Raw genomic sequence first — 15,179 nt, 5'->3', positions numbered from 1 at the left:
GGCCTTGGTGAGTAGGGTAAAGGAAAACCCAAGGCATTCTTCAATTATGTGAAGAACAAAAGGATGACAGGAGTGAAGGTAGGACCGATTAGAGATAAAGGTGGGAAGATGTGCCTGGAGGCTGTGGAAGTGAGCAAGGTCCTCAGTGAATACTTCTCTTCAGTATTCACCAATGAGAGGGAACTAGATGACGATGAGGACAATATGAGTGAGGTTGATGTTCTGGAGCATGTTGTAATTAAGGGAGAGGGGGTGTTGGAGTTGTTAAATACATTAGGACGGATAAGTCCCTGGGGCCTGACAGAATATTCCCCAAGCTGCTCCACGAGGTGAGGGAAGTGATTGCTGAGCCTCTGGCTAGGATCTTTATGTCCTCGTTGTCCACGGGAATGGTACCGGAGGATTGGAGGGAGGTGAATGTTGTCCATTTGTTCAAAAAAGGTAGTAGGGATAGTCCGGGTAATTATAGACCACTGAGCCTTACGACTGTGGTGGTAAAGCTGTTGGAAAAGATTCTTAGAGATAGGATCTATGGGCATTTAGAGAATCATGCTCTGATCAGGGACAGTCAGCATGGCTTTGTGAAGGGCAGATCTTGCCTAACAAGCCTGATAGAGTTCTTTGAGGGGGTGACCAGGCATATAGATGAGGGTAGTGCAGTGGATGTGATCTACATGGATTTTAGTAAGGCATTTGATAAGGTTCCACATGGCAGGCTTATTCAGAAAGTCAGAAGGCATGGAATCCAGGGAAGATTGAAGAGGTGGATTCAGAATTGGCTTGCGTACAGAAGGCAGAGGGTCATGGTGGAGGGAGTACATTCAGATTGGAAGGTTGTGACTAGTGGTGTCCCACAGGGATCTGTTCTGGGACCTCTACTTTTCGTGATTTTCATTAACGACCTGGATGTGGGGGTAGAAGGTTGGGTTGGCAAGTTTGCAGACAACACAAAGGTTGGTGGTGTTGTAGATAGTGTAGAGGATTGTCGAAGATTGCAGAGAGACATTGATAGGATGCAGAAGTGGGCGGAGAAGTGGCAGATGGAGTTCAACCCAGAGAAGTGTGAGGTGGTACACTTTGGAAGGACAAACTCCAAGGTAGAGTATAAAGTAAATGGCAGGATACTTGGTAGTGCGGAGGAGCAGAGGGATCTGGGGGTACATGTCCACAAATCCCTGAAAATTGCCTCACAGTTAGATAGGGTAGTTAAGAAAGCTTATGGAGCGTTAGCTTTCATAAATCGAGGGATAGAGTTTAAGAAACGCGATGTAATGATGCAGCTCTATAAAACTCTGGTTAGGCCACACTTAGAGTACTGTGTCCAGTTCTGGTCTCCTCACTATAGGAAGGATGTGGAAGCATTGGAAAGGGTACAGAGGAGATTTACCAGGATGCTGCCTGGTTTAGAGAGTATGGATTATGATCAGAGATTAAGGGAGCTAGGGCTTTACTCTTTGGAGAGAAGGAGGATGAGATGAGACATGATAGAGGTATACAAGATATTAAGAGGAATAGATAGAGTGGATAGCCAGCACCTCTTCCCCAGGGCACCACTGCTCAGTACAAGAAGACATGGCTTTAAGGTAAGGGGAGGGAAGTTCAAGGGGGATATCAGAGGAAGGTTTTTTACTCAGAGAGTGGTTGGTGCGTGGAATGCACTGCCTGGGTCAGTGGTGGAGGCAGATACACTAGTGAAGTTTAAGAGACTACTAGACAGGTGTATGGAGGAATTTAAGGTGGGGGGTTATATGTGAGGCAGGGTTTGAGGGTCGGCACAACATTGTGGGCCGAAGGGCCTGTACTGTGCTGTACTATTCTATGTTCTATGTTCTAACCAACCCTTCTACTTCCAATTTGATTGGAAAACTGATCATTCATTAAAACATTGACCTCGGAAGTATACTGTTAATGTTTGACTCATACCTTTAAATATGTTTTTAATCACCACAATTAAAAATAACATTTTTGTTATTCTGTTTCAGTTGAGTCTTAAGTACAGTACTTAAGACACTCAAAATAAGTTTTTCACTCTATCAAACATAATCATACTCATTATCCATAAACAATGTCATTACCATTCAGGGGAGCAGAAAGGAAAACAAATAGAAGATTGAATATTGTGTGAACTGTATGGAGAATTATGCAGAGTTCTCAATCTCTTCAGCAACTTAAAAAAACTTCGTCCAAGTAACTTATTGGAGCCTGAAATCCATAAACAGAAATGTGCTGTGTTTCACTTTTCAATCTTTTTTCTTGTGTGTGTGTCATACAGCCCATAATGAACGCTCTTGAGCAACACCTCATATTCCATTTGGGTAGCTTCTAACCTGAAAGCATGCATCAGTTTCTCTATCTTCCAGTAATTTATCCTCCCTTGCCCTCTCTCTTTTTCCATTTCCTATTCTGGCTCCCTTCTTACCCTTTCTCCTCACCTGCCCATTACCTCCCTCTGATGTCCCTCCTCCTTCCCTTTCTCCTATAATCCACTCTCCTCTCCTATCAGATTCCTATTTCTGCAGCCTTCTCCACCAATCGCCTCCCAGCTTCTCACTTCATTCCCCTACTTCCCCCACCCAATCACCGACCTTCCTCCTCACCTGATCTCACCTATCACCTGCCAGTTTATATTCCTTCTGCTCCTCCCATGTTCTTATTCTGGCTCCTCACCATTTCCTTGCCAGTTGTGATGAAGGACCTTGGCCCGAGACATTGGCTCTTTATTCCTCTCCGTAGACCTGCTGAGTTCCTCCACATTTCCAGCATCTGCAGAATATCTTGTGTTTATGAAACACTCTTAACATGTTTTTGTCATGGATGGGGTGCAGGATCAGAGAACAGATTTCAATATTACATTACCTGACTTGACAGGAATAGTTTTACTTTCTTGCTGGATGTTTCCAGCATATTTTAAAGTTTTCTCAGAGGACAGAGTGGAGTTCGATTCTCAGTGCCTGCAGAATCTAGTTTACCATGGCAAGCAGCACGCTCTGATAACTAACCGTACCCTGAGGGCTGATGCATAAAACACAGGCAAATCTGATTGCCAATGTATACTCTCGGAAGCAGGAAGTTAGAAGACGTTCTTGTCATCTAACTTTTTAATTATACTTCTGGTAAATGACTACTGATTAGGACCTATTTCTGTAATGTAAATGAATCACATTATGCCCACATCCTGGTTTTAATCAAATCAACAGATATTAAAGTACCTACTTTGAATGCTGGGAAAATTTGGAATGACAGATACATTGAAGAGAAAATGTTTTACGGAAGGTCAAAGTTGGCAGCATGAATTCTATATCACACGAGAACATAACATCATCTAAGAACAGGAACCTGGTTTAACTGTGGTTGGATAGGTCACAAACTTGCAATAAGGAAACTGAAGCAGTTTTAATAAGACCATAAGACCAAAATTCAGTCATTCAGCCCTTCAAGTCTACTCCACCATTTCATCATGGCTGACTTATTACCCCTCTCAACTCCATTCTCGTGCCTTCTCCCCATAACCTTGGAGGCCCTTACTAATCAAGAACATGTCAACCACTTTAATTATATCCAATGATTTGGCCTCCATAGCTGTCTGTGGCAATGAATTACAGATTCAACATCCTCTGGCTAAAGAAATCCCTGCTCATCTCTGTTCTAAAGGGACATCCTTGTATTGTGAAGTTGTGTCCTCTGGTCTTGGACTCCCACACTATAGGAAATATTTTCTTTGTGTCTATTCTCTCCAGGTCTTTCAATATTCAATAGGTTTCATTGAGTTTCCCCCTTATTCATCTAAACTCTAGCGAATACAGGCCAAAGCCATCAAATGCTCCTCATACGTTAGCCCTTGATGATTTTTTCATTATCAAAGTCATAAGGTCATGAATATATAGATCACTACAGCAGAGAAACAGGTCTTTCAGCCCATCTGGTCTGTGCTGAATCTTTATTCTGCCTAGTCCCATTGCCCTGCATCTGGATCATAGAGCTCCATATCTCTCTCATCAAGTACTTATCCAAACTTCTCTTAAATGTTGAAATTGCACCTGTACCCGTTATCTCCACTGACAGCTCATCCCTCACTCTCACAACTCTCTGACTTTAATTCTTTTTTAATATTTCTTTTTAAGTTCCATGTAAAAAAAGAAGCCAAGTAAAGAAGACAAACATGGTTACCATTCCAATCAATCAGAGTAATAAGAAAGAAGGTATGCAAAGTTCGGTCAGCAAGTAATTACAATAGGAGATGAAATTGTAAAGGACTTTCCAAGGAACCTGTGAAAGTTGGCAGAACTTTGTTCCTTAACTTCAGGTACAAGATTAGGCTTACATACCTCCAGGGCCGGATAATCTTGAGGAATCTTGAGAGCTGCTGGACTTGTTTCGATTTTGGTTTTTGCGTTTGCTGTTGGCAGCCCTGACAGAACGGAGCAATACCTCACTTGCTTTGAAAAAGGCCACCATGAAGGGCTGCTTGGACTGTGGTCCATGCCTTCCTATTAGGCCAGCTGATTTAATGTTAATGGTCCGACCTGAAAGGAATGCAAATGCAAGCTGAGTGTACGCAGATCTTCAGAGGAAACATCAAACCGCACAGCACGGGAATAGCCCTGAGGGCCTCGGTGTTGCAGCAAATTAATTAAGCCAATGACACCTACTCCCTTGTGCCCACACAATTTCCATATCCCTCCATTCCCTGCACATACATGTGCCAATCTAAGAGTCTCTTAAATACCTCTATGGTGCTTACCACCATTTCTGGCAGTACATTCTGGCACCCACCACTCTCTGTGTAAAATACTTGCCTCATATATCCCTTTTGGACTACTCCTCTCAGTTTAAATGCATTCCAGCCATTACTAGACTCTCTGACCCTGGAAGAAAGGCACTGGCTGTCTACTCTATCTACTTCTTTCATGACCTCCTAAGCAGCATGATAGCACAATGTTGTACAATGCCAGGTGATCACCAATCGCAGATCAACCCCCCCCCCCCCCCACTGTTTGTAGGGAGTTTGTACGTTCTCCTCGTGACCACGTGGATTTCCTCCACATTTCATTTCCACTCCACATCCCAAGAGCGTACGGATTTGTGTCAATGAGTTGTGGTCATGCCAGCTGTTGCCATAAACATGATGACACTTGCAGGCTGCCCCCAGCACATCCTCTTACTGTGTTGGTCATTGACACAAATGACGCACTTCATTGTGTGTTCCAATCTTTCAATGTACCCATGACAAATAAAACAGATCTTATCTTATAAACTTCTGCACTGAACTATCCTACATCTTTTCACAGGACATTTTGTACATGTGTGTGTGAGTGGGTGGGAAAGGAGCTGGTTCTGCTGTCATTGTTTTGGTTTACTGATGTTGCTGATGAACATTGTGAGTATGCTGTGTTGGTGACACTTGCGGGCTGCCCCCAGCACATCCTTAGGTTGTGTCGATTGTTCACACCAATGACACACTTCATTGCATGTTTCAATGTACATGTGATAAATAAATGATCCTGAAATTGCCAATTAAGTGCACAGACTCCAAGAAGATTCTTCAGATTTATAACAGTCAACACAGTAGTTCTTCTTTCTCAATTAGCTTGTTATAATCTTGCAAGTTTCAAGAATGAATTCTTAGAGCTACTGTTATAGAGCTTGAGGTATCCGGGTTCCTCCCTGATCAGTGATACTGTCTGTGAAGTCTGCATGGTTTCCATGTGACTACATGGGTTTCTCCCTAAAGCTCTGGCTCCCTCCCACATCCCAAGGACCTGCTGAATGGCAGGTTTATTGGCCACTGTAAATCATCTCTAATGTAGACTGGATGGCAGGAGAATGGAGGAGGGGAGAGAGCTGATCAAGGATCCTGGTGAAAATAGGTATGGAATAAGATGTGCATAGATATATAAATATTAGCATTGTATTATAAAAAGTAGTTTAAAGTGTTTACAGTGCAGTCCAGTGACTGAGATAATAGAGGGGGAGGGGTAGCTAACCAGAATGGTTAATCAGACTAACTTCCTGGGAGAAGGATGAAAATTCTACGATGGTGTTAAGTTTTATTTTTGTTTTAATAGCCCTATAGTAGTACTCCAGTAGAAGTGGTAGAGGCAGGTTTGGTATTGTCATTTAAAGTAAAATTGGATAGGTATATGGACAGGAAAGGAATGGAGGGTTATGGACTGAGTGTGGGCCAGTGGGCCTAGGTGAGTGTAAGCATCGGCACGGACTAGAAGGGCCGAGGTGGCCTGTTTCCGTGCTGTAATTGTTATATATAGTGCTTTCCAGAAGGGAGCTTTCGGGAAAGGCAGTTTGCAGTGGAGGGTAGCGTCGGCAATGATTTTTCCTGCCCTGTCCTTTGCCCTGTACACAGTGATAGTAGACTGCAGCCAATGACCTGATAGCTGATGCGAAAAACTGGGCCAGCAAGATAGTCCCTCTGCCTCAGGACTGGCTGAGGACAGATATGGGGATGCCGCTAACAATAATTACAGGGTGAGTAAGATTTGGCCTAAAAAAATGAGCTTATCGTTTGGTTTGGTTTAGCAGTTAGGGAACAGTTTCCCCATTTAGGTCTTTTCTGAGTAACCATGATCACTAATATTTTACTGACATGTCTACCAATTCCATGCATAGATATTTATGTTGGCAAAGTAAACAATTTATTTTACAAAATATGAGTCTCATTTTTCACTGTAAAATGCAGCACTGTGAGACTGCACAGCTGCTCATAACAAACACTTTCCAAACCCAATTCAGGGACTGAACCTGAAACAGGAATCTGAAATTTCCTCCCCTCCCCCCGCCTCCTTTTATCCTCCTGGCTCCTTGTTGGCGTTCCCTGATAAAGCAGTTTCCTGCCAAACAATTTGTACAAAATAGTTTTGCAATATGGAGAATTTCTGAGTGGTAGGGTCTCTGGGGTGCCATGGTAACACAGTGTTTAGCGCAATCACTTTACAGCACCAGAGATCACCAATCAGGATTCAATTCCGGTAAGGAGTTTGTACGTTCTCCCCATGACTGAACAGATTTCCTCAGGATGTTCTGGTTTTCTCCCACATTCCAGAGACGTAGGGGGTAGGGCTAATGAGTTGTGAGCATTCTATGTCAGCACTGGAATCATGGCAAAATTTGCGGCCCCCACTACAATCCTCGGATGCAAAGCAACGCATTTAGGACATAGGATGTCCATGTCCATGATGTTGTGCTGACCTATATAAACACACTTCACAATCAATCTAACCCTTCCCTTCTACACAGGCCATAATCCAGCATTTTCCTTAAGATTCTCTTAAATGTTGCAAATGTGTCTGCCTCCACCATGGCTTGTTTGATGTACACGTGATAAATAAAGCCCATCTTTATCTTTTTAGCTGTTGTAAAGGAATCTGCCTCCCAAATGTGCCATCAAGTTTTCATCTTGTCTAATGAAAAGGCTTGTATTGATTCATATAAGGACAATTTAAACAATTAATCTATTAAGCTACCTTTAAAGGCAATGCTTAATGGTGCTAAAACCCAGAGTCTGTACTTTGCTAGCAAATGTTCTATGCTGGCCCAAGTGAATGGAGTCGTTTTATTTGTGGTTACAGCCGTTTCCATTCTATTTCCACTGTTACAAACATATTAATTCAGATCTAAACTTCCTCCGCCTGGCAGCCTGTCAGCTGTAGAAGAGAAATTACGAACTCCAGCCCAATGGCGTTCCTTGAAATAGCCCACTTGTACAATTTTTACAACATGTTTGTTCAGGTGCTCCACTTTAAATTAGTTTAAGATGTTTCCCAATGAAACCAAGCACAACTCCACTAAAAACAAGTGAGTATCTTAATGAATACGTGCAGCTGCATCACCTATCAAAGAAACCTAGACTGCACCTATCAAAGAAACTTCCACATCACTTTTCAGAAGTATCTGTGCAAGGTTACAGTAGACACTTTATAATTAGATGTCTTAGAAGTATGGACTATGAAAAAATAAATTAGATTACTTTCATTTAATTTTACTTGGTCCAAAATCAACAGATGACTTAATGCGCATTCAAAAGGAAAACTGCAGACATGTATTTTTGCCCGTGAAAAGGTCTTTTTGTTGGACTCAGTCAAAGCTTAATCTTTAGAAGGACGTGAGGCTCTAGCCATTCATGAAAATGGCTAAGCTCTGGAAATTGGCTCTCAGACACAACGACAGAGAAAGTGCCTGATGTCTTTAAAAGTCTCTATTTTTTTTCTTGCCCATTTTGTCCTTTTGCCCCCACACCCACCCCCATCTTTATGGGGCAACAGTTACAGAAACATCGCTTCTCAGGATGGGTTGCATCACTAAGAGTCTCAGAAGCATCACCATCTAGTATGGAGAGGCCACTGCACAGGATCAGAAAAAAGCTGCAAACTCAGAAAGCTCCATCATGGGCACCACGGCCACCAGCCTACCAGCAACACGAACATCTTCAAAAGGCAATGCCTCAGAAAGGCTGCATCCACATTAAAGAACTTCACCACCTAGGACATGCCCTCTTCTCATTACTACCATTAGGGAGGAGGTACAGGAGCCTGAAGACACACACTGTTTTAGCAACAGCTTCTTCCACCCTGTCATAAGATTGCTGAACGGACAATGAACAAACCCCATGACCACTACTCACTATGTTATAAAACATTTCAAACATTTTTTCTCTCCCCTTATGGGTGGTGTGTATGTGTATTTTCCCCTCAATCTTAGGTCCTCTACCAGAGGTCTGAGAGCTCGAGGGTTCAGCTGTTCCTAGTAGTGTGCTCTTCTGGACTGAGATCTTAAATGTTGATCCCAGGATTTGTTGGAGCCATTCTCCCAGTCCAGATGTCACAGCTCCAAGTGCTCCTATCTCCACCAGGATTATTCTGCCTTTAACCTTCCACTTCCCTTCTATCTGCTCTTTCAAGCCTTGGTATTTCTCCAGCTTCTCATATTCTTTCTTCCTGATGTTACTTTAATCCAGGATTGTCACATCTATTACTATTGCTTTTTTCAGTTCCTTGACCCGTACTTCTATGTCTGGCTGCTTGGCCAGTACCTGCTTATCAGTCTGCATTTTCAAGTCCCACAGGACCTGAGCTCTGTTATTCTGCACTACCTTCTCAGATGTTCCCCATTTGGACTTGGGAGTGTCCATTCCATACTCAGCTCAGATGTTCCTGTACACAATTCCTGTAACTTGGTTGTGCTGTTCAGTGTATGTTGTCCCTGCCTGCATCTTACACCCTGTTGCTATGTGCTGGACGATTTCAGTGGATTGCTTGCAGTCTGCGTCTTGGATCTAGTCTGGTCTGTTAGACCCCTGCTTCTATTGCTCTTGTGCTCAGAACCTGTTCTTGTGTAGCCATGACCAGCACCCGTGTGCTGACCCTCAGCCCTGCCATGTCCAGCTATTGGTTGGACATTCACATGTCAGCCATCCCTGATATCTGGCAATGGTACAACCCATACAGTAGCTTATGCTGCCATGGCCTCTGGTCCTCTGGCTCTGCTTCACCCATTTCCATTCCATATCCCTGCCTGTTGTCTGAGGCATTCTCATAGGTTGTCCTTAGGGGCTATCAACCTGACATACTTATGGATGTTTTGTATTCCTTCCAGGACTGTGGCCTTGACACTTCCAAGTCTCCATCCTCCTTTATTCTGGCAGGTGCTGATGAACCCAAAGGAATGGTAGAGACCAATACAGTTTGGCACTCGCAGTGTCACAGGAGTTGCAAGTCAATGTTGAACTCAACATAAGACTGCCTTATGGACTCCAGCTCTGGATTTTTACTCAGGGTTTACTCCCAAAGAGAGGGTATAGTTCCAAGGCAGTGGAAGTTTGAGATCAATGTTTTCCTTTTCCTAGATGAGCTGCCAACCACAGCTGCCAAGCCACATCTGCCTGAAGCGACTTGTTTTAAGGTGCTAATAACCCACATTTGCCCCCTCTCTTGTCAGTAGAAGTGGTTCCACCGGGCTTAGTAACTAAGCTGCATGTGAAGGTCAGAGCTGGACTTAGTTGTCAGAGGCTATTTGAGACGCACACCATTGGGAGTATTTAAAAGGTAGTGGAAGTTTATCCTTACTACCTCTCTCAGCTATGACTACCTTAAGGAATCTATATATGCAGTGGATTCTGATTAGTTGGGCCACCGGTTAATCAGAGCAGCCGCTTAATTGGGATAATGCTGAAAGAACGAAAACAGTCGAGGAATTAGCCAGGATTCCCTTCATTTATTTGAGGCACTACGCCACTTAATTGGGATGGAGGACTGTTGCCGAATAATTTCTAACTAGCATCAATCACGTTCTCTTGTGCGGCTATTGGACACTGCACTGTGCTTAGAGCAAACAGTTTTTAAATAGCATTAATTGCGTGTGTTTATGATCAAAAAGCAATGATTTTTGTCAGTGACACTTGGCAAAAAATAAAGAGTCAGACAACTCAGAGTTGTTTTGCTCACAGTGGGTTCAAGTATTCAGGCTTGAGAATGCCAGAAAGAGCTGTATGACAATACAGAGAAAATAGTTTTTAAACAGCTTCAGTTGCGGCTGTTTGTGGTATGTTATCCATTTGGGCCGACGGATGCCAATTCAAAAAGCAGTGATTTTTGATCATTTTGTTTTTATTTTGACTTTATGCAGGAAGGCAATGAAGATAGCACATTATCTGCACTAGGTATCTGTGCTGATTTTGTTCATTTACAATTAGAATAACAAAGCAGCAATGAATTCTTCCATCGATAACTATCAGGAACTAATAAAACAATTTTATAACATTGGTAGTGGTTTAATTTCTTTTGTAGTTCATTTAAATTCATAATTTGTTAAATTATTGTTAAACTATCGGTTAAATGATAGTTTGTCTTTGTTATGCTCATTAACTATTTCCATGAAACCTCAGCTAATGGGGCTAACATGGCCTTTGCCTACTATTGTTTTGCAACCTTTACACATAGTACATGGTGCACGTACACAAGCAGTGAATGCTTGAACATCTTTTTAAATGTCAAGTGGAAGGCCTCATGATCAAAGCCCCTGAGTCAGCATGTCTGAAAGTCAGAGGCCAGTCTCTGCGGATCCATGGGTCCAGACTGGGGACTCAAGACTGAAGGCCTGGAGGTGACCTGTCCTGGGGTTGGAGGCCTGTCTGTATGTTTGGGAGGGAGGAAAGGGGCTCGTTTTGATGTTGCTTTGTTTTCTTGCCGTCGATGTTGTTGCTTGTTTTGCTCTGCTGATTGTTGTGGACATGCTGCCTTGGTGCCAGATGTGTGGTGACAATTGCGGGCTTCCCCCAGCACGTCCTTGGGCTGTGCTGGCTATTAACACAAATGATGCATTTTGCTGCGTGTTTTGACGTATGTGTGATAGATAAGTGGATTTGAGTGTGAATCAGAACCTCATCCATCCACATCTTCTACAGGGAGCCAGACTGCAGGTGAGGGGGAAGAGCCAGGCTGATTTACATGACCGATCCAGGAGGAAACAAGATTCATGTAGGACAGAATCAGATAGAAACAGACCCTTTGGCCCATCTCATCCATGCCGACCTAAGCTAGTCCCATCTGCCTACTTTTGGCCCATACCCCTCTAAGTTTTTTCCAATCCGCCCAGATACCCCTTAAAAGACTGCCACTGTAGCACAGTAGCTAGCGTGGTGCTATTACACCTCAGTCAGTCGGAGATCAGGATTCAATTAGAATCATAGAACACCACTTCACAGAAATTAGGCTTTCAGCGCATCTCGTTCATGCTGAACAGTTAATCTGCCCAGTACCATCGACCTGCATGGGGACCATAGCCCTCCACAGCCCTCCCATCCATGTACCTATCCAAATTTCTCTTACGTGTTCAAATTGAACCTGCATCCACCACTTCCTCTGGCAGCTTGTTCACACCCTCACCATTCTCTGAATGAAGAAATTCCTCCACATCTTCCCCTTAAACATTTCACCTTTCACCCTTAACCAAACACTTCTAGTTCTAGTCTTGCTCAACCTCAGTGGGAAAAGACTGCTTGCATTTACCGTATCTATACCCCTCATAATTTTATATACCTCTATCAAATTCCCCTTATTCTTCTACACTCTGGGGATTAAAGTCTCAACCTATTCAACCTTTCTCTATAATGCAGATCCTCAATTCCTGGCAAAATCTTTGTAAATTTTCTCTGCATTCTTTTAATCTTATTGACATTTTTCCTATAGTTACAGTAGGTGGTCAAAAGTCCACACAATACTCCAAATTAGGCCTCATCAATGTCTTGCACATCTTCAACATACCGTCCCAATTCCCATGCCATCTGTAAGGAGTTTGTATGTCCTGCCCGTAAATGAGAGGATTTACGGTCCATGGTCCAAAGTCGTACCGTAGTAAGATAGTTGGTCATTGTAAATTTTCCTGTGATTAGGCTAGTGTTAAATAGATGGGTCAGAGCTCATTGGGACAGAAGGGCCTGTAATGTGCTTTATCACTAAGTAAATAAATAAAAGCTGTAATTTTATCCACCACTAACACTTTCTCTGGCAGGTTGTTCCATCTATCCACTTCCCTCAATCTGAACAACCTGTCCATCAGGTCCCCTTTAACTCCTTCTCCTCTCACCTTAAAACTAGGTCCCCTAGTTTTAGATCCCACCACCGTGATTTTACCAAAAGGTCCTCACTGTCTAGTCCACACCAATTCTTGCAACTACCATAAGGCAGAAGTTATGAAACCCTGAAATTCCACACCACCAGGTTCAAGAACAGCTTTAGCCATTTGGTTCTTGAACCAAAGACGTGCAATTTAGTAGGTTAATTGGTTGGCATAGGCTGAAGGGTTCCTTACTGTGTTGTATCTTGAAATAAAACCCCAATCACTGCATTTTGCTCACTTTGCACTAAAATGGCCTATTATTTTCCTTTTGTTCTAGTTGCACTTGTTCTTGAAAGAATTGTGTATAATTCATGTTTGGTTGATAGTTTTTCTTGTGAATGCAGCTTCTCTGATGTTATGTGCCTGAGATGCTGCTGCAAGTTTTTCAATGAATCTCTGTCTACATGTAATTGAGAAAACAACAAAAAACATTGACTTTTAACATCTTGGAGTTTTTTTTTTACCCCTATCTTGAGATAAAGACTGAAAAGTTTGTTTCAGAGCTGCATAAATTCGAGTACAGTAGACATTCTTCTCTTCATCTGGTTTAGGTGGAGAGTTTAAACTCCAGCCAAATGAAACTCTATTCAACTCCAAAGTGTGGTCAGCTTTTCTGCGCTGCTACTGAGCTAACATTGCTTCTTGTTCTGAAACAAGGTAGAGCAGATTTGGAGCTGAGGTCATTTGCTAGTTACCGCTCTCCCCTAGGTTGAGCATTGACCACCTCACCATGATCTTAGTACAATAAATTGGACTCTTCACACTCAATCTATGGTGGCGTAGTAGTTAGCATAATACTAATACAGCACCAGTGACCAAGGTTCTGTTCCGCTGCTGTCCATAAGGAGTATGTACGTTCTCTCCATAATTGTGTGGGTTTTCTCCGGGTGCTCCAGTTTCCTCACACTTTCGAAAGATGTATGGGTTAGTAGGTTAATTGGTCACATGGGTGTAATTGTAATATTTTAATCTTAAGACCATAAGACATAGGGGCAGAATTAGACCATTCGGCCCATTGAGTCTGCTCCACATTTCATCATGTTTGATCCATTTGCCCCTCAACGTCATTCTCCTGCCTTTTCCCCGTAACCTTTCACGCTCGGACCAATCAAGAACCTATCAACCTCCACCTTAAACCCAGTGACTTGGCCTCCACAGTTGTCTGTGGCAACGAATTCCACAGATTCTTCACCTTCCAGATAAAGAAATACCTCCTCAGCTCTGTTTGAAATGGTCATCCCTCTATTCTGAGGCTGTGCTCTCTGGTCCTAGACTCAGCACTATAGGAAACACCCTCTCCACATCCACTCTATCTAGGCCTTGCAACATCCAATAAATATCAATAAGATCCCCCCACCTTTTCATTCTTCCAAGTTTCAGTGAGTATAGGCCCAAAGCCATCAAACACTCTTCTCATGATAACCCTTTCATTTCCGGAATCATTCTCATGAACCTCCTCTGAACCCTCTCCAATGTCAGCACATCCTTTCTTAGATATGGGGCCCAAAACTACTCACAGTACTCCAAGTGAGGCCTCACCAGTGCCTTATAAAGCCACAGCATTACATTCTTGTTTTTATATTTTAATTCTCTCGAAATGAATGTTAACATTGCTTTTGCCTTCCTCACCACCGACTAAAACCTGAAAGTTAACCTTTAAGAAATCCTGCGTGAGTACACTACTTCGTAAAGGGTACTTTACCTTAAGATCCCTAATCAAATCTGGTTCATTACACAGCACCCAATCCTGAATAGCCTCTGCCCTAGTAGACTCAACCACAAGCTGCTCTAAAAAGCCATCTCAAAGGCATTCTACAAATTTTCTCACTCATGACCCAGTACCAACCTGATTTTTCCAGTCTTACTGCATATTGAAATCCCTCATGACTATCCTAACATTGTCTTCTAGTCATGTTGTAATTTGTACCCCATATCCTGGCTACTGTTCGGAGGCCTCTATATCACTCCCCTCACAATCTTTTTATCATTGCACTTTCTTAACTCTACCCACAAGGAGTCTATGTCTTCCTATGTCATCTCCTTCGAAGGATTTGATATCATTTTTTACCATCAGAGCCATGCCATCCCCTCTGCCTACCCTCCTGTCCTTTCAATACAAGCTCCCAACTATCATCTTCTAACCATGACTCAGTGCTACCTTCATCATCATACCTGTCAATGTCTAACTGTACTATAAAATCATCTACCTTATTATGTATACTGTGTGCATTAAGTATAACACTTTCAGTCCTGTATTCATCACCTTTTTCAACTCTGTCCCTGTGTTACACTGCAACTCATCCCACTGTCTGCAATTTTACCCTATCATCTGCCTGTCCTTCCTGACAGTCTCACTACACATTGCCTCTGTTTGTAAACCACCAGCTCCATCCCCAGCCCTATCTCTCCGGTTCCCATCCCCCCGCAACATTAGTTTAAACCCTCCACAACAGCTCCAGCAAGGTTCCTCTTGTGTTCAGCTCTTTTGTGCAGGTCACACGGTATCTTCCCCAGAAGAGATCCCAATGATGCAGAAATCTGAAGTCCTACTT

At 42.9% G+C, this 15,179-nt stretch overlaps 1 protein-coding gene across 1 annotated transcript in view; it reads right to left on the bottom strand.

Moving 5' to 3' along the window:
* Positions 1 to 15,179, bottom strand: part of bmp5 (bone morphogenetic protein 5) — a 146,890-nt gene that overhangs the window by 15,810 nt on the left and 115,901 nt on the right. The window contains exon 4 of the mRNA XM_073056701.1: positions 4,326 to 4,523. Coding sequence (XP_072912802.1) covers positions 4,326 to 4,523 — 198 coding nt within the window. The remainder of the gene's footprint in view (positions 1 to 4,325; positions 4,524 to 15,179) is intronic.

The sequence above is a fragment of the Hemitrygon akajei genome, chromosome 9 (assembly GCF_048418815.1).
Source record: "Hemitrygon akajei chromosome 9, sHemAka1.3, whole genome shotgun sequence".
In the NCBI taxonomy this organism is placed as follows: Eukaryota; Metazoa; Chordata; class Chondrichthyes; order Myliobatiformes; family Dasyatidae; genus Hemitrygon; species Hemitrygon akajei.
This window is presented reverse-complemented; position numbering and strand designations above follow the sequence as displayed.